Here is a 16787-nt window from a genome sequence, read left to right as displayed (position 1 = left end):
TGACCATCGAGGAGCCCTTCTTGTTATGCTCTTTTGGCAATGCTGCGGCAGCAATGATACGGTGTTATTGTCCGTCACCACGCACGGTTCCCTTAGGTGGCTCATCCGATGATATGATACCCACATCATGTGGCTTCTGAAGCATGGTCGGTAATGCCCTATCTCTTCTTCTATCATGCGAGTAGGTATTATCAGAACTGTGGCAACTCTTACTTAACCTAATAGAGCTCTGTGTATCAGTATTTTTCGCTTATTGCTTTCGACTGGCGGGCATGTCTATGTACAAGGGATTTTATGTTCAATTCGCTGCGTGCCTATATGTATCAGTTCTTGACGGCCTTGTTCTCATGTTTGGAATATGTAGCATCTATATTCACTCTTAATAAGTATATGGGGCTGTGGTTTAGTGGTATAATATTCCCTTAGCATGGGAGAGGTCCGGGGTTCGATTCCCCGCAGCTCCAACTTTTTGCCTTTATAGGAAGATCCATGATGCTATTGACACTTACTGTATAAAGAATACTATTTGTATTGATTTACTACTAGCAAAGGAGTATAGTGAAAACATATCAATATAGATATTCCTCCACCTTCATATACACTCAGTGAGACGCCACGAGAATGTGAAAATTCACTGGACAGAATAATCTCGGATCTGTAGCAGTTCACAGTGTGACCGAAATGTAAGCGTCTTGATAATGGTAGAATCAATGGAACTTACAAGACACGAGTTCCTACATGTGGCCCGCCAGGGCGGTCTGGGAGGGCGGCTTCATTCACAAACGGCAGAATATCAGTGGGGCCGAAGGAGCGCTACAAGATCTCCCGGCAAATATGATGAGTATCTGCTGGTTGAACGCTCCAATTATTGCCTATATAGGAAGAGGTAGAGGTGACTTACAACAATTATAGAGAGTTAGTATTGACTGACTGTTTGCAATCCGGAGTCTTCCATATGAGTAATTATAAGTTTTAGTAAGCTTTATTACCTTTTAACGTATTCGGCAAGCGAGTGGCGCGTGTAAGCGGGTGACGCGGTCCTGTATTCCATATTAAACCACCCTTTTTTAAACTCAGATTTCTTAATCAATTCTTGTTGATATTCAAAAAAAAATCTTAAAAATAGTCTTTAATATCTAGCTATATCTGAATTATACTAGAACTATTATCCAATATAACTTAATTATCTCAATATATATGTAATTTTGGTATTTAATATAATGTTTTAATAAATCTTGAATTCTTAATTCAGATTCTGTCAAAAAGTATAGGAATATATAAGGATTATACTTCAGATTTATATATCCAAGTCTTAATTATCTAAGTATCTTTATTGTTGAGATATTCAGCTTTATAAAATTACTATTTTATATGGAATACAGCACCGCGCTGCCCGCTTACACGCGCCACTCGCTTGCCGAATACGTTAATGTAATCACTTCTTTCTGAGGTTCACATGACTCTTTTATTTGCCGAGATGCATCATACGGATTTACATTCGAATATATACAGGTAGGCTTATATACCGCTTTTGCCATAGGAGATTTAAGATAAGTAGCATAATCAATACACTAAGTACTGATAGCATTTCCTTTCTTCCAATAGCTGTTCCAAAAGCCGAAAATGCCTGAATATACTTACAGGGTTATAGTTTTTCTTGTCTTGGTAACGCATATTCTACCATAGCCGAAAAAAAGGTGCCTATTAATCTGTACTGCCGCATGGCAGCAGGCTTTACTCTAAGAACCACCATGCTGACTTAGCCAGGTCACCGTCGTTCTTCCTCTCCGCCTACGCCTAGCGTCACATGCATGATATATCACATACAGTGGGTGTCAAGGCACAGGCACACGGCTCATAACCTGTTCGTAATTGGTGTGCAGCCAGAGCCCCTACGTGTATGTGCAATAAGACATCTCCTTACCCAAATTCTGCACAGGATCACTTCTAGAGTCAAGACAGTGAGTGAAATGTTGTTGGACTGGGCGGGTATAGGGATAAACCACTTCACTGACGAGTATAAATAAAAATCAATTTATATAACTGGGTATTGCTTATATTTCATCGGAGCAGGTAGACTCACTGGCTGAATGAAAAGAAAAATATGACAGTATACCTACTTGTTGAGTAGTAAAAAGCTGGAGCTGCGGGGAATCGAACCCCGGACCTCTCCCATGCTAAGGGAATATTATACCACTAAACCACAGCCCCTTCTATAGTATACTCATTCTTTTCAACCAATATGACGGTAATCAATTTGTCCTAGCAGTACTCATGTAAACTAGATACAGTAGAAAATTGAAGGATCGTGTCACCTGCCCTCCACGGTCTTCATCCTGTAAATATCCCTAATGCCTATGTGATACCGCTCATCTTATTTTGAAGTCAGGTGGCACACCGGGTGTAAAAACCACGAGATAGGCATTGTATACGCATAGCTCGCACAATATTTGTAGAAGGGATGTAAAGCGCTGTACTAGGTAGAGTACTCCTAGTGCCAAACTGGTCTGCGATGCAAGCTCTCATATCCATTGAATCTATAGGTGCATCTGCAGTTATTTAGGATCTGGAAGAAATGCCTCAGTTCCGTGAGGTGCAAAAAAGGCAGCTTACTAGGAGTCGAAAAGGTGAAAAAGAGGCACGAGCGGTTGTCTTCAGGTTTGATAACCAACAAGCTTATCCCTCGATTACATAACTCGCTAGGGCCCGGAATTGGAGGTGGCTGCCAAAAGCGCATTGGCCATATCAAATTCGCAGTGTTCCCAGTTGCCTAATAGATCCACCTGAATGCGCGGGAGATGCGAGAATAAAGTTGGGACGGCAAAGCCGCCGTATCCAGCAAGGCAGGAAGTCACAGAAGGCTAGGCAACAAGAACGCCCTGGATTGACCGAATCCCTAGCCCAGTTAGCTCTTGATACCAGTCACCGAGCCAGAGATGCCGCAAGTGCCTCTTTATTTTTCGGCACAAATTTGACCCTGTATTTCTTAGGGATCGCCACAAGGCTGGTGGGGTCTGAATTGCCCCTTACAGGATGCCAATCGACATCATCGACCGGTTCAATCCGGAAGCTGTTCATGGTGCGCATGAAAACCAGATATAGCTCGCGATTCGCAAGAAGGGATCCGGCACACATGCGATAGCCCATGCCATATGTGAACATAGGGGCATCTGGTTGCTCAAACCATCGTTCAGGTCGAAACTCCTCGGGGTCTCTCCAGACTTCAGGATCTTGATCAAGAATGGTCAAGTCAGCTTCGGCTACCAGGGGCGATCCAGAGTGCGTGATTACTAACCCATGTTGCAAGCCCAGGAGTTCAAGAAGAAGACTGTGCCCTTAGGAATGACAGTTGTTTGATAAGTTATATCTCTAATGGACGTTCTAGGAAGCGCGAGCCGAAGCACGGTGAAATATCTGGATGCAAAAATGATTATTATGGGTGCATATTAGTACTCCGAAACTTTTGTAACATACCTCAGGCATTCTCTGACAAGAGCAGCGACATAGGCGCATTTCTGATCATCCGCAGAGTCACACAGCGGCATACCCTGATCATACAGTTCTTGAATAGCCTTCGCAGCCTTGTCTTGGATATCAGGTCGTTGCGACAGAAGACAAAGACTCCAGGCCACCAATGTGGTGATAGTGTCGAGTCCCCCAGATAGCATTGTCAGGCTGATCGAAATGAGTTCATCGGTGTCGAGTTTGGCTTCCTTGTCAAGAATGACATTTGCCTGTATACAGGGATTGTGTATACCCTTCTCCAAACGGTCATCTAGATCCCGGTTCAATGAATCGAGATACCTGTCACGCCGATCTCTCATTTCTTTGGCCTTCCTTGAGTTACCACTGAAAGGATTCAGCCGCAGGAGAGGGATGTAGTCCTGTAGGTTACCGGTAGTGCTCCGAAACTTGCTGATTTCCTCTTCAACATGGGTGATCTCATCGAATAAGTCCTCCTCCTGGGACGCTACGCGTACTCCCCAATTGAGTGTCAAGGATAGACTGAGACTCAGACGCTGAATCATTGCCATGGGATCTACCGGCGTATTCCCTCCATCTCCATAGCGGTTGAGCTCTTCGATGAAGGCTCTGGATTCCACATCCAAGTGAGTCGCGTATGATTCCACGGAGGGACGATTGAGCGCCGAAGCTGCCCCTTTTCGGCGTCGTTTCAGGGATTCACTGTAAGGAGACGTTCCGATAGTCGTGCCTGCTGTGTTCGATACGATCTGTACTCACTATATTAGGCTTATCCAGGGTAGATGAGACAACGAGAGCTGGGACAAAACTGTCTCACCTTGTGGAAGGTATAAAACTCCGGTCTCGAGCTCAGTGCTTGCGCATTGTGGCCAAAAATAGTCTTCGCAGCCGCAGCTGAGTTCACAACCACCACGGGAATATTTCCCAACTGTATCTGATAGACAGGTCCATATGTTCTAGACCAAATACGATACTGCTCTGCGGCGTTGTTGCGTATTTGAGCGAGATTTCCAATTAGCGGTAAGCCACGAGGGCCCTTGAGTCGTGGTACTCTGGCTGAAGCTCGGATAAACTCGTTCAGGATGACATAAATCACAGGGATAGTGACAGATAGGACCGCCAGCACTCGCAAAGGCGATTGCACTATGCTGTTCTGTAGAAGAAACAAGGCTGCTGTGATAGCCATGCGAACGAATTGAAGAGGATCGATTCCCGTTGTCGAGATGATCGAAGGACAACGAGTCAAATCAGCCGTTCAATTGCTGGCCATAATATAATGTAGCTGTGCTCGATGACATCCCACGTGATGCTACCTACAGTCCCGCCCTCCTCCTCTTGCGAGGAACATTTCCGTTGTACGGATGAGCCTACAAACAGCCAGGAGACTATCAGCCCTTGTCTCAGAAATCTTACCCCAGACCGAGGAAGGCCGGGGTAGGCTCCAGCTAGCAAAGTAGTACGGTAGTCGTGCCGTGGGAGCCCGAGGACTCAAGGGGCACGAATGATGGGGCAGCCGACATTCCGCACTCGGAACTCTTCCGCCCCCCACCCTCCCTTCGCATCAATTTCGCGGGGTTGAGACGACTTTTTACAGTAGCGGCAGTAGGCGCGGGCAGTCGTCGTTCCAACGCGCATATGGCGAGGAGCACAGCCCGCGTGGTATACGAAGTATAAAAGCCAGAGGGGGGTGCCATTTGCCGGGCTGACCAGCATTCGATCCCTGGTTAGTGACAAGCATAATCACAAACCCTTCATTCTTCAGGTGAAACCACCCTCCTTTCGGATACAATTCACATAGATAACATCAGGATAACTCAACAAACCCAATTGGTTGGAAATGCGGATATGTATTCAGCTTGGCAATACCTCTAGTCCAGTCCTGACAGGATCGCACAGAGCACAAGACAGACATTGTTCCCTTTTATCTCCAGTAACCTGACCAGCCTGAAAGAATCTTTGGCCTCTTGAGCTACCACGATCCCTATCTCATAGAGAAGCTCGGCTTGTACTGTACCTACCCCGATATCTACCCGTAGCAACCCGCCGTACCATGATCTTGACCGGTGACACCAACTTCCGATCGGATGAATGGGAGACGGGTTGGTCCCAATCGCCACTACAGGTACGAAGCCGAAACGAAATAGGCCAAGGCCCTAAGATGGAACTCTGGATGTTGTTGCGGTATTTGAATGAAGAAAAGAGATTGTGGACTGTGCTGGGGATTCTTATAGACTCAAGGTGGGTAATGGACTGTGCAGACAGTCTTGGCGGATAGGGCTGGATTACAGTATATCGGCAGTAGTTATCTTTCCCGACGACGGAGTGAATAGCAGTCCGATCAGTGCTCCGGAATAAGGAAATCTGTGCTGCACCCGTTCCGCATAGTCAGAACTCAGAACAGCCATAAAGCAAGATTTGTGGATGAGAGATTGACGTCAAACGCCCACCCAGCCACATTGGGACCGACCGTTCATTCAATTGTGAGCGACGAGCAAACCCTTCCGAGAGTGGAGTATTACGCCATGCCGTTGTGTGTGCCCTGAAGGCACCAGACACTACGGAGTACTTTTACCCACCTTCCAGGGTCGGGGTTGGACAAGTGGAGTAGAAGGGTCATCATCAACCGAAGTGTTAGGCCCAACGCGCCTGGATATTTCGACACTTGAGAATGACTGACTGCTTGAATGAGACGAGGTATTCGCTTCTTAGTATGGAGTAGTCTGGACCAGGAAGCGGAAGGTTGGATTTTGGGGAGAGCCGATACCGTGATATCGATACAATGCACAATAACTGGAGCCCGGAGAGCATGATCAAGACGATCGGCTCCGCTCGTCAATGTACACTTAGTACCTATGTACCACTGTACTCAGTATTTTGCATATTTAGTATAAGTTAGTGAAATTCATACATCTCATATCCCTATTTGATGGACAAGAGCCTCACCATAAATAGATAACACCTACGGGCAGGGGCTGAGCCATTGGACTACTGAAAGAACGGAGAGACTAAAAAATAAATAATCTGCTTCAGACTGGGCTAGGCCATCGAGATTCGAGAGACTCGACGATCGAGGGACTTGGTAAGGACTCCAGATACTCAAGTAACTAACTAACTAACTAGGTAATTAGTTCACTAACTACGTGTAGTTATACTGGAGCCAAAGGTGAGGGAAGCTTGGACGAGGGAGGGGGAAAGGTCGGAAAGTCGGGACTCGGGAGAAGGGGGTGGGGAGGGGGATGTGTTAGCCTGGGGGAACGAATTGGGGAAAAGATTGGAGATTAATCACTGATGGTCAAGAGTTCTCGATTCTTGAAGAGACTAGTGGGAAATCTTTGCTGGTCACATGCGGGCACGGCGTCCAGGCTCGACAGCCAAACTATCGACCAGACCCATAGGAGCCGGAGCTGCCGAGAGATTGATTGGTGGGACAATGCTGATTGACGCCGCGACACCGTCATCGTGACCCGCCCCCATTCTCCCTCCAATTCCCTTCCCGGATTCTGTCTGTCGCAAAGAGGCAGAGTTCATGACGCAGCTGCTGGTCGGAGAAAGAAAAAGAAAAAAAAAAAGAGAAAAGCGTGGAAGACTGGAAGGTTAGCCGGTTGAGAAAGCTGATCCTACACGGGTGCACTTCCAGCAACCTGTCCTTCATTCCTCCGTCTCCAACATTATTGCTATAGTACTAAAGTGGACAAGTAGTCCGGCATTCGGATTGTTCTTAAAACATATTTCTGTATCATTCTCATCTCCCAAACCCCCACCCCTCCCAAACCTCGAATCCTCCTCCCTCCTCGTCTTTCCATCTCCCTATCCCTTCCTCCTCTTCCTTACCCTTCCTCCAGCCTCTCTCTCCTATCTCCCACATACTCAATTAAACATCAATCGGACCTCCGTCTTCCCCCTATCCTACAAATCTTTTTGATAAGTAAGTCGTTGCCGGTTAAGCCGCCTGGGGAAGAAATCCCACCGGCGCGCAGTTCTTGCACCCTTTTCGGGTACTGACGAGAAGAAGCATTGGATATTATAGCTTTTATCTATATACATATAGCCGCCCACTCTCCCTCTATATCAGTCGTCTCGTCAGCATCCTGATCGGTGATCAAGCGCCAACGGAATTCTCCCAGACATTGTCAGATAATCGAATTGAGATACCATGGCCTCCCGTCATTCACGTAAATTGCTGCGGCCGCTGCTCTATACGTCACTCGCCACGGCTGCGGGTGCCGGTGTGCTCTACATCTCTTACCGCCCTCGCAATATTCCCGGTTCCGAGGCCCCTGCGGTTCCGCCCCCGGGCTACCATGAAGGCCGGCTGGTGCCGCCTAGTTTCCCCCGCATCAAGTCCAGACTGGAACAAATCGAGGACCTGAAACGCTCCGCAAAGGGAGGTGAAGCGGAAGAATATGACCTGCTGGTGATTGGTGGTGGTGCCACTGGCTCGGGGATTGCTCTCGACGCTGCAACTCGAGGGTTGAAAGTGGCCATCGTCGAACGGGATGATTTCAGTGCTGGAACTAGCAGCAAGAGCACAAAACTGGTTCATGGAGGTGTGCGATACCTAGAAAAGGCAGTTTGGGAATTGGATTATAACCAGTCAGTTTACCCAAATTACCCTCCCTCCTTTGGTGAGAGATCTGACCATCAGGGCTCCCCTGCTCCAGATATGCGCTTGTTAAGGAAGCTTTGCGAGAGCGCAAATATTTCTTGAACACCGCTCCTCATCTTTCAAGCTGGCTTCCAATCATGGTTCCGGTGCAGAAGTGGTGGCAGGCGCCCTATTTCTGGGCAGGCACTAAGTTCTACGACTTTCTGGCTGGATCAGAAGGTATCGAAAGCTCTTACTTCCTGACAAAGAGCAAAGCCATCGATGCCTTCCCAATGCTCAGAAAGGATAATCTGATCGGTGCTATGGTGTACTACGGTAAGCATCTTCACCCGATAATGGCTGCCGCCCTGTCGCTTGGGATGATCTCTAATGGTATGCATGGGTAGATGGTGCTCACAACGACTCCCGAATGAACGTTTCTCTTGCGATGACAGCTGCGCTGTATGGTGCCACTGTTGTCAATCACATGCAAGTCACCGGCTTGACCAAAGATTCATCTGGGAAGTTGACCGGCGCTCGCCTCAAGGACGTGATTCAGGGAAGGAACGGCCAGGTGGAGGAAGAATTCACCGTCAAGGCGAAGGGTATTATCAATGCAACTGGTCCCTTCACTGACTCGATCAGAAAGATGGACGAGCCTGATGTGAAGGAGATTGTGGCACCTAGCTCTGGTGTACATGTAATCCTACCCGGGTACTACAGCCCTTCAGATATGGGTCTGATTGATCCATCGACGTCTGACGGTCGAGTTATCTTCTTCCTGCCCTGGCAAGGAAACACAATCGCCGGTACCACAGACCAGCCCTCCGAGATCACTACCCAGCCCGAGCCGTCGGAGAAAGATATCAACTGGATTCTCACAGAAGTTCGCCGGTACCTGGCACCTGATATCAATGTTGAGCGAAGTGACGTGCTTGCTGCCTGGTCTGGAATTCGCCCTCTAGTCCGTGACCCCAAGGTCAAGAGTTCCGAGGCATTGGTCCGCAACCACCTAATTTCCGTTTCCCCATCTGGGCTGTTGACATGCGCTGGTGGCAAATGGACTACCTATCGGCAGATGGCCGAAGAGGCAGTGGATGAGGCTATCGACGTTTTTGGTCTCAAACCCCGCGAAGTATCTGACGCTCCCGATATCAGTGGCGTCGGAGGAAGCGGGCTGGTCGCCGACGGCGCTGTTCTCGATGGCTCTTGCCAGACCCACCAGGTCCGCTTGATCGGAGCCCATGGTTACTCAAAGACCCTGTTCATCAACCTCATCCAACATTATGGGCTTGAGACGGACGTTGCGCAGCATCTGACACAATCATACGGTGATCGAGCCTGGCAGGTCGCGGCTTTGGCTTCCCCGACCAATGCTCGTTTCCCTGTTCGAGGCCAGCGCATCTCAACTCTCTATCCTTTCATCGATGGCGAAGTCCGTTATGCCGTTCGCCACGAGTACGCACAAACTGCGGTCGACGTTCTTGCACGCAGAACTCGCTTGGCGTTCCTTAATGCCGAAGCAGCACTTGAAGCCCTTCCTAGTGTCATCGACCTTATGGGAGAAGAGCTGAACTGGGACAGCGGCCGAAAGGATGTGGAGTGGATGGAGAGTGTCAAGTTCTTGTCCTCGATGGGCCTTCCAAAGAACTTCCTCGGTCTGAGCAGAGCGGATGTTGAGGCCGGCAAGGTCAAGCAGGTTGATATTGCGCAGCGAGCTGCTTTTGCCAGGACAGGTAAATTTCCCCAAATTTGCTAGTAGCAATCCCAGGGCTAACAGGCTATTTTTTATAGATCCACCGGCGGATGTGCTTCAAAACGATACCCGCTCATCTGATTCTAACAAGTTGATCCAACCTGATTCCCCCGCCAACAAATAGAACAGTCGCGCGTCATAGATAAAATATTGTATAAATAAGCGGAAGTGAATAATTGGCACATCATATTATGCGAATTGCGGCAATATATTCTAGAATGTCCCCTTTGTGTTGTAAGGGCTGCCTTTGGATGTTGCTTGAACCTGTTTGCACATAGAAGTTATTTTGAAGGTGTAGAGGATATGTAGAATTCTGTATTTACATCTCGAGAGTTCTTTGATGCGAAAAGCCTCTCTGTCCATGTGCTTACTCCGAAGATATAAAGGCGCATATTTCCCCACGAATCTTGACCCAAGGTCACGCCTGTTGTATGCTGTACTTCATGTAGTGGCATGATCACGGAGCACTCAGCCATGCGTACCTCATCCTTCATTACCAATGGGCTTTTTGACCTGCTCCGGTGGTCATCACGATGTAAACGTGGCTGCAGACAGGGAAGCTCCTGGGGTTCTGGGCCACACGTGTTTCTCAAGGGCAAATCCGTGCATCGGCCTTTGCTAGCATTAGGGTTTATATTATATACAATTATAGGATATTCGGTATGACGCAAGAATGGAAGATTACGCAGGAAGAGCCTTGTCAATCAAATCCCAAAGATGTCCTGAAATGTCTGGGAGGCAAAGAGAGAAGGATGAAAAGTTGATTATCAAACCAGGATAGGACAAGAGAAGGGAATGAGTAGATATCATGCTTCAAGGTATGCGCAGCATACCATAAAAAAAAAACTCCACGACTCACGGCAGCCAGAGGCCGGAGGGTGGGGGTGGTAAAGCCCGGAGATTTCTGATCAGTGATCGAGAACACAATGTTGAACGTGTGAAAAAGAAAAACAGCGTGTCCGGCCGTACAAAAACAAGTCTCCACTACTAAGCTCGTGCATGCAGGTAGAAGAGGTATTGGCATTCGGCAGACGGCTATAACCGAGAATTGCCCTGTTCGCTCGGAAGTTGGTTGGTTTGGCTCAATGCGAGCATCGAGTGTAACGCGACTCGACATCGGGGAAGGCCCATCTCATCCTTGTCGCGAGTCGGTTTCGTCCAGGCTCAAAGGATGCGAAACCGGACAGACAGTTTCTCCGAAACTGTTTGGCTTCCTCTAGACTTTTTCCGCGGCCACAGTATTTCTCATGGTTGGCCCCCGAGCAGCCCGAGAGGGGCGTGGCCGAAGTAGCGCCTTCGAACCGCCCTTCGATGGCTCCAGACCTGGTCGCTAAGTCCTTCGGTCCAGAGATGTCTAGTCCCTTGCGAATGAAGCGATCATGCCACCCAGGTTTTGGCGGGGAAGTCGTTGCGATGCCTCCTCAAATTGAATATGGTTGCAGCCGATAAGAGACAAAGGTCAAAGAGGCACACGCTCGCACTATGTCTTACCCCCAGCCGCGTTTGGGTCGCCTCGATAATGATCCCAGAATCGTGCGACGGCTCGCTGTGCAATGGCGTTGCCCGTGTAACGATATATGAAATAGTTGAACAAGGCAAACTCGTCGCGATTGAGCACATAATCCTCCTGCGCTTTTATCTTATTCCACAAGTCCGTGATGGCTCCTTCCAAGGTATCACTGGTTGTCTTATCGGTATGGCCATCCCGGGCACGTTCCAGTGCCTGCCGGACTTTAGGAGACGACGCTGAGTCGGCCATTGGAACCTGAGGAAGACGGATTGCTCTGATTTCAACACGATCGCTCGACTTGCCCGCGCTGAGTGAAAGGAAAGGAGATAGAGCGAGCGTGTATGTAGGTGGGATGAAGTTAAAGCATTAGCGGCGCGCAGATTAATCTTGAGAAGGAGGAAAGGAATAGAAATAAGTTCGTGGGCCCTTTAACAACAGAGAAAGGAAAATTTTTCTTGGACGGGCTGTCTTTGGCAAGCTACGACCCTCCCAATCAATTTAACAAAGCAGGTGGAGCAGGGGAGGAAAGGAAGAGGGGGAGAGAGATGGGGGGGAGGGGAAGAGGAGAAGGGGGGGAGAAGGAAATTGGATTGTCCAAAAGGTGGGCAATCGTGGATCGAATCTCTTACAAGCCCATAATGGTGGTGGTAAGTAGTTTGACTGTACTTGTCAGTCGGGGTCTTGTAGCCGTAGCAGGAGAAAATATAAATAAAAAAAGGATGGTCGAAATTGCATTTTTGTTAGCCCAAAGGTTATTCTCTTCAACCCATCTCCATTGAAAAGCAACAGGGTTGATCCGATAAAGAATACCAGGTAAGTCATACATAGGGATAAACACTCCTAATAACAGGATCCCTCAACAAGAGAAAACATGCATTGAGCAAGGTGCTTGATTTGTATCACACTGGCATGGGTTCTACTTCTGTTCCTTTGTGATCACTTTTCTTTAGCTCGCAAGCATTGTTCGTAGTCCTTTGTCTGCATGGGGAGTACCCCTCGGCTGTAGAGTATGATGGCGTTAGAACATTCGGAGATTACAGATGGAGAAGTTGTGGGTTTTTTCTCCTCCCTGGCCATTCTCTTGATTAGAGTTTCTTGACCGTTGTAAAAACTAAAAAGAGGCGCTGGACAACAGGTGTACTTAGGTTACTGCTAGCAGTTGCCGATATTAGAACCCCTATGATTGTGTGGCAATATTGCTACCCTGCACCTTTTACATGCGCTTGCCTTTCCTTTCCGGATCCTTGAGGTCGTTTCCCCTACCTTACCATGTCCAACGCCTATGCTCATTCCTATTGCTCGAAGGGTGGGAAGCCAGATTCGGTTCCTTTTGTTGTCTGGCCATGTGGCAGGTGGGGTTTCGTACGGGCTCACCCGCTGTAGCAGCATCAGGACCTAATTCCTTGGCGTAACGTTTTTTCTTTTTTCTTTTTTCCTTTTTCTTTTTCTTTCTTTTTCTTTTTCTCTTTTCTCTTTTCTCTTTTCTCTTTTCTCTTTTCTCTCCCTTTTTTTTCTTGGCTTTTATTATTCTCGAGTTGGAAAAGGCCTCAGATTTGGAGTCCACGGTAGTGACAGTACGCTAGGGTTGCGAACTTGAGGACCTGGCCGAAACGAGCCGCCGCCCGCGTAATGGTCAGCGGTTACGTATTTACAGTCGCACCACCACCGATCGGTGGACGTCCGGTAACTACGGGTATTCCGCCTAGGCACAGCCGGCGCTTACACTAATTGAGTAAGTTCAGTGTAATCCAATGCGGTTCCGCGGTTGGTGACTCGGTCTGACTTCAAGAGACTGAGTCTCTTTGGCCCGTGGATTCGGCCGGAGAAGGGCAGCAGAAACAAAAAAGGGAAAAAAATATCATCCCATTACTCTGAAGGGGGAAAAAAGGTTCATTTTCCATCCCTCAAGCGCCGGGGAACCGAGAATCCAGAAAAACTTTATCGGCGAACGAGCTACTAAGTACGTAAACACGGAGGGTTGAACAACCGTCGAACCTGGATGAGCCGATAGTGAAGAGGGAGGGGGAAAAAGAGAGTCCACCCATCACCCTTCCGGCCCCTACTTCAATTTACCTACTTACTGTCCCCTACGGTGGTATGCCATTCACAGTACTATTCATGGCCGTCCAAAATAAGGGAAATGAGAAAGAAAGTACCAAGCCCACTTATTTTAAAGACCTTCCCAGCCAAAACCAGCTTCATGGGGGCTGTATGCGCGTGCGTCCCCCGGGGCAACCCGAGGAGGAATGGACGAAAATCCCTTCGGGTGGTTCGGAGCTCCTGGGGTAGACTCTAGTATCTTCGCCTTCTGATTCAGGACTGTGCAGTGTACAAACATGCCCATAGACCCGTCTGGTCCGGTGCATGAAGTTAAGTGGAGACCAAGCAGTTTGCTGCGAGGCCGATTTGGTTGGCGGCAGGCTAGGCGGGCGCTCTCTGGTGAAATGACTCGCATTACCATGGCATCAATGCTCCAATGGGGACCACTAATCCTTGCATGACTGGCACGCAAAGCTGTCAAGAGGACTGTACATTGGATAATGCTGCCGGTAGTTCAGCAATAGCAGGCACTTAGTATACCTCAACTATCCGCCTATGCAGGTTTTCTCCCACCGCTCTATAGGTCACGTCCTGTTTGTTTCTTTCAGTTTGGGAGAGAGGTTGGCGCTAACAATCAGTTGCTAGCGGACAAAGTCTAAAATTGCGCAGGCAACAAAGCTGCAAGTACTCGTGGATGAACCGGCAGCGACCTAGTAATCATACCTAGTACGTACTTGACTCTGTCGCCGTTATGGCCAGGGGCCCTGCCTTCCAAGCGACCCTGTATCGGCCGGGCACAGGCTTTGAACCCTGGCAGTTTGCTAATCTGCAGAGGCCATGGTTAGTGGCTCCCTTTAGTCAGCCGTTCAACGGCCTTGCACTAGAGATAGGTTGGGGATGCACGACGTGATGCCGACTAGACTACTATACTGATACCGGCTAAGCTAAATAGTCCTACCGTCCGTCCGTCCTAATGTGCTATTTCCGCTTTTAAGCCATTAATTATGGATCCCATCCGAGGTCCACTCATGCCTTCTGCAGCTATCTAATGCTGTTTGCCCTGCTGTGAACCACTGTTTGTCCCAAGGTATACCGCGCGGAGTAATCCACCGCCGACATTCATCTCTCCTTCCTTTCTTGCCAGAGATGAAATATTTGGACCACGTAGCTCTATATACATTGTAGTTATCCTGTCAAGGCTCGGCTGACAGGCTATCACGCCACAGTTATCGATCTGGGTGGCGCATCTTAAACGCAACTGGAACTGCACTAGCGTTAGGAGCCTGTTCTGAATTTGATCATTGAGTAGCTTGTTTTCCTGTAGTACAGTCACCATGCTACTGCCCTTTGACGCAAGCTTCCCTGCCGTCACTCGTTAATCGGTTTTCGCGCTCCGCTCAGAAGAGAGGGTCGACATATTTCGTCCGCATGTTGACCCCGATAGATCTCACACGAATGCCTCTTCAACCAAGAATGGGAATATTGATATACTGCCATCGCACGGTCTGTTCAGGCATGCGACGTGTATTCGGGTGCTGATCTAAACCCCGTTTGAGCTTGAGACCTTTGACAGCGCGAGGGCGTCAAGCACTCGCATGCATACAATTGATTGGGATTGACCTGGTGTTCCTAACTTGACAGGACCGCCTACAGTAAAAGTCTAAACACTTATATCTCGCGAAAGTAGACAGATAAACAAGAGTGCATGCACACAGAGTTAGAGATTTTTTAGATGCTCTTCTCTAATTATCTTAAGATCACCAGTACACTTAGTAATCAATCCACGGACTGCACAAGACAGTGACTAATCAATGTGCATCGTGCTGCAATTCGAGTTAGTGACCATCCCCAAGAGGTCTTTTGCCCCGCTATTCATTCCCTCTGCAACAGCAGCATCAGCCTTACATTCTTGCTCCGAGACTTAAGACTCGGGAAGATCTCCTGGCATAATGGTCTACTACTTCACCTCAAATGTGGTTCAACCTTCGGCCTTTATCTATGTTGGGAAGGATAAATTCGAAAGTACGACACCCAGTTCAAGCACAATGATGCCGAAAATCTAACAGAACGCTCGAGCAGATGAGGACTTAATCAAGTTTGGCTTAGAGAAAGATGTCTGGTATTGCAACCTTTTGCTATGATTACTCGCATCCAAACCGTGCATGAAGTGAGCTAATGGGTGGTATTGTGTCTCCGCTAGGGTTGGTCTTCCCCATTCGCGCCACAGACTGGCACTCGAGGGGTAGCCTAACTTAGCCTTTAGTTCCATGTCGATAATTTGTCCAGTGCACATGTGTACCTCCGCCTTCATGATGGGGAGAATTGGGACCAAATTCCGCAGGCGCTGCTAGAAGATTGTGCTCAGCTAACGAAGGCGAATTCAATCGAAGGTCAGACATAGCTCATATTGGGCAGTCACCGGTGGAAAACAGCAAGCAACTGAACGGTACAGACTGAACAAGGTTTATAGGAAACAAAAAGGACAACATTACCGTGATATATACGCCCTGGTCAAACCTGATGAAGGATGGATCTATGGCAGCTGGCCAGGTCTCGTTTCATAATCAAAAACTGGTCCGCAAGGTTTTTGTCCGACAGCGAGAAAATCCCATCGTCAATCGTCTGAACAAAACCCGTGTTGAAAAATTTCCCGATCTCAAAGCCGAGAAAGATGACTTCATGAAACAGAAGAACAAGGAGGAACGCAAGGCACGAGAGGAGCAACGCACGAGGGATAAACAGGAGCGGAGGGAACGAGACCAGTTGAAATGGCAGAAGGAGCATGCCTATGATGACCTCATGAGCGAGGAGAAAATCCAAGCAAGCAGCAATCAAGACCGGGACTCCGACTTCTATGATGACTTCATGTGAAGCAGCACGCATGCGGTGGAAAATGAGGTTGTCTCTGGTGATTAATCCTAGCATGTCGCATGCTATGAACGCGTCGAAAGCAATATCGCACATTACTCATGACGATGCATTCGCCCGTAATGTATCAGCAGCAGATGGACACTGGACCTTGTCGCGTGGTCGCAAAGCTCCACAGCAAATGGCTTGGAAGCATAGGGCCCAAAATCGCATGTATACGCATGGTTCAATATCATTGATTACGGATACAGAGCTACGATGCTGGTTCTTGGCCACAACTCATATTGGCTTAACTCCTTGTCGCTATCCCGCAAAATATAGCGGGGCAGCGTTGAATTGCTGAACTTGAAAATGGACCACTAAATTGTGGTTGCAAGCTGTAATTGGATATAGACTCAATATCAGTTAGGCAGTCTATGGAAATGGGCGTCAATACAGCGTATTACACTATACAAACGTAACTAAACTCCTCATTAGCTCCTTCGTGGTGCCGGCTTATACTGTCAGGTGTGGTAATCCGGCGTAACTAAGCGAGAGTCGCGGAC

At 48.3% G+C, this 16787-nt stretch overlaps 5 protein-coding genes and 2 non-coding genes across 7 annotated transcripts; 4 read left to right on the top strand and 3 right to left on the bottom strand.

Annotated features, from left to right (window-relative positions):
• The first annotated feature begins 392 nt into the window (after window positions 1-392).
• BO97DRAFT_t107 lies at window positions 393-464 on the top strand. Its single transcript has one exon. It is a non-coding gene; the product is annotated as a tRNA-Ala (tRNA).
• Window positions 465-2139: 1675 nt separating this feature from the next.
• BO97DRAFT_t105 lies at window positions 2140-2211 on the bottom strand. The gene has a single exon. It is a non-coding gene; the product is annotated as a tRNA-Ala (tRNA).
• Window positions 2212-2922: 711 nt separating this feature from the next.
• On the bottom strand, window positions 2923-4669 carry BO97DRAFT_433497 (putative cytochrome P450 phenylacetate hydroxylase; the record flags this gene model as incomplete). The annotated part of the gene is made up of 4 exons (XM_025697602.1): window positions 2923-3230; window positions 3296-3414; window positions 3475-4232; window positions 4301-4669. 4 exons carry the CDS (start codon window positions 4667-4669, stop codon window positions 2923-2925), a joined length of 1554 nt encoding a protein of 517 aa, XP_025552753.1.
• Window positions 4670-7342: 2673 nt separating this feature from the next.
• BO97DRAFT_32638 (glycerol-3-phosphate dehydrogenase GUT2) lies at window positions 7343-10113 on the top strand. The gene is made up of 5 exons (XM_025691318.1): window positions 7343-7408; window positions 7496-8076; window positions 8145-8404; window positions 8476-9804; window positions 9863-10113. Exons 2-5 carry the CDS (start codon window positions 7637-7639, stop codon window positions 9946-9948), a joined length of 2115 nt encoding a protein of 704 aa, XP_025552752.1. The 5' UTR covers window positions 7343-7408; window positions 7496-7636; the 3' UTR covers window positions 9949-10113.
• A 1191-nt stretch (window positions 10114-11304) lies between these two features.
• BO97DRAFT_342348 (uncharacterized protein) lies at window positions 11305-11583 on the bottom strand (the record flags this gene model as incomplete). The annotated part of the gene is made up of 1 exon (XM_025691667.1): window positions 11305-11583. One exon carries the CDS (start codon window positions 11581-11583, stop codon window positions 11305-11307), a length of 279 nt encoding a protein of 92 aa, XP_025552751.1.
• A 143-nt stretch (window positions 11584-11726) lies between these two features.
• On the top strand, window positions 11727-12191 carry BO97DRAFT_32681 (uncharacterized protein). The gene has a single exon (XM_025691322.1). The coding sequence runs from the start codon at window positions 11880-11882 to the stop codon at window positions 12111-12113; it is 234 nt and encodes a 77-aa protein (XP_025552750.1). The 5' UTR covers window positions 11727-11879; the 3' UTR covers window positions 12114-12191.
• Window positions 12192-15244: 3053 nt separating this feature from the next.
• Window positions 15245-16681, top strand: BO97DRAFT_404738 (putative DUF814 domain protein). The gene is made up of 4 exons (XM_025695024.1): window positions 15245-15396; window positions 15454-15494; window positions 15638-15764; window positions 15845-16681. Exons 1-4 carry the CDS (start codon window positions 15324-15326, stop codon window positions 16243-16245), a joined length of 642 nt encoding a protein of 213 aa, XP_025552749.1. The 5' UTR covers window positions 15245-15323; the 3' UTR covers window positions 16246-16681.
• Window positions 16682-16787: the final 106 nt, after the last annotated feature.

The sequence above is a fragment of the Aspergillus homomorphus genome (genome assembly GCF_003184865.1).
Source record: "Aspergillus homomorphus CBS 101889 unplaced genomic scaffold BO97scaffold_12, whole genome shotgun sequence".
NCBI classification, from domain to species: Eukaryota; Fungi; Ascomycota; class Eurotiomycetes; order Eurotiales; family Aspergillaceae; genus Aspergillus; species Aspergillus homomorphus.
Note: the sequence above shows the minus strand (reverse complement) of the source record. Positions and strands in the feature narration are given on the sequence as shown.

Bases quoted from the DNA above. Each gene is read 5' to 3' on its own strand.
- BO97DRAFT_32681 (XM_025691322.1), top strand. From the start codon at position 11,880: ATGGGGGGGAGGGGAAGAGGAGAAGGGGGGGAGAAGGAAATTGGATTG.
- BO97DRAFT_32638 (XM_025691318.1), top strand. From the start codon at position 7,637: ATGGCCTCCCGTCATTCACGTAAATTGCTGCGGCCGCTGCTCTATACG. The intron at 8,405-8,475 runs GTAAGCATCTTC...ATGCATGGGTAG, and splicing joins CGGTGCTATGGTGTACTACG to ATGGTGCTCACAACGACTCC. The intron at 9,805-9,862 runs GTAAATTTCCCC...TATTTTTTATAG, and splicing joins AGCTGCTTTTGCCAGGACAG to ATCCACCGGCGGATGTGCTT.
- BO97DRAFT_404738 (XM_025695024.1), top strand. From the start codon at position 15,324: ATGGTCTACTACTTCACCTCAAATGTGGTTCAACCTTCGGCCTTTATC. The intron at 15,397-15,453 runs GTACGACACCCA...ACGCTCGAGCAG, and splicing joins TGGGAAGGATAAATTCGAAA to ATGAGGACTTAATCAAGTTT. The intron at 15,765-15,844 runs GTCAGACATAGC...CAAGGTTTATAG, and splicing joins GAAGGCGAATTCAATCGAAG to GAAACAAAAAGGACAACATT.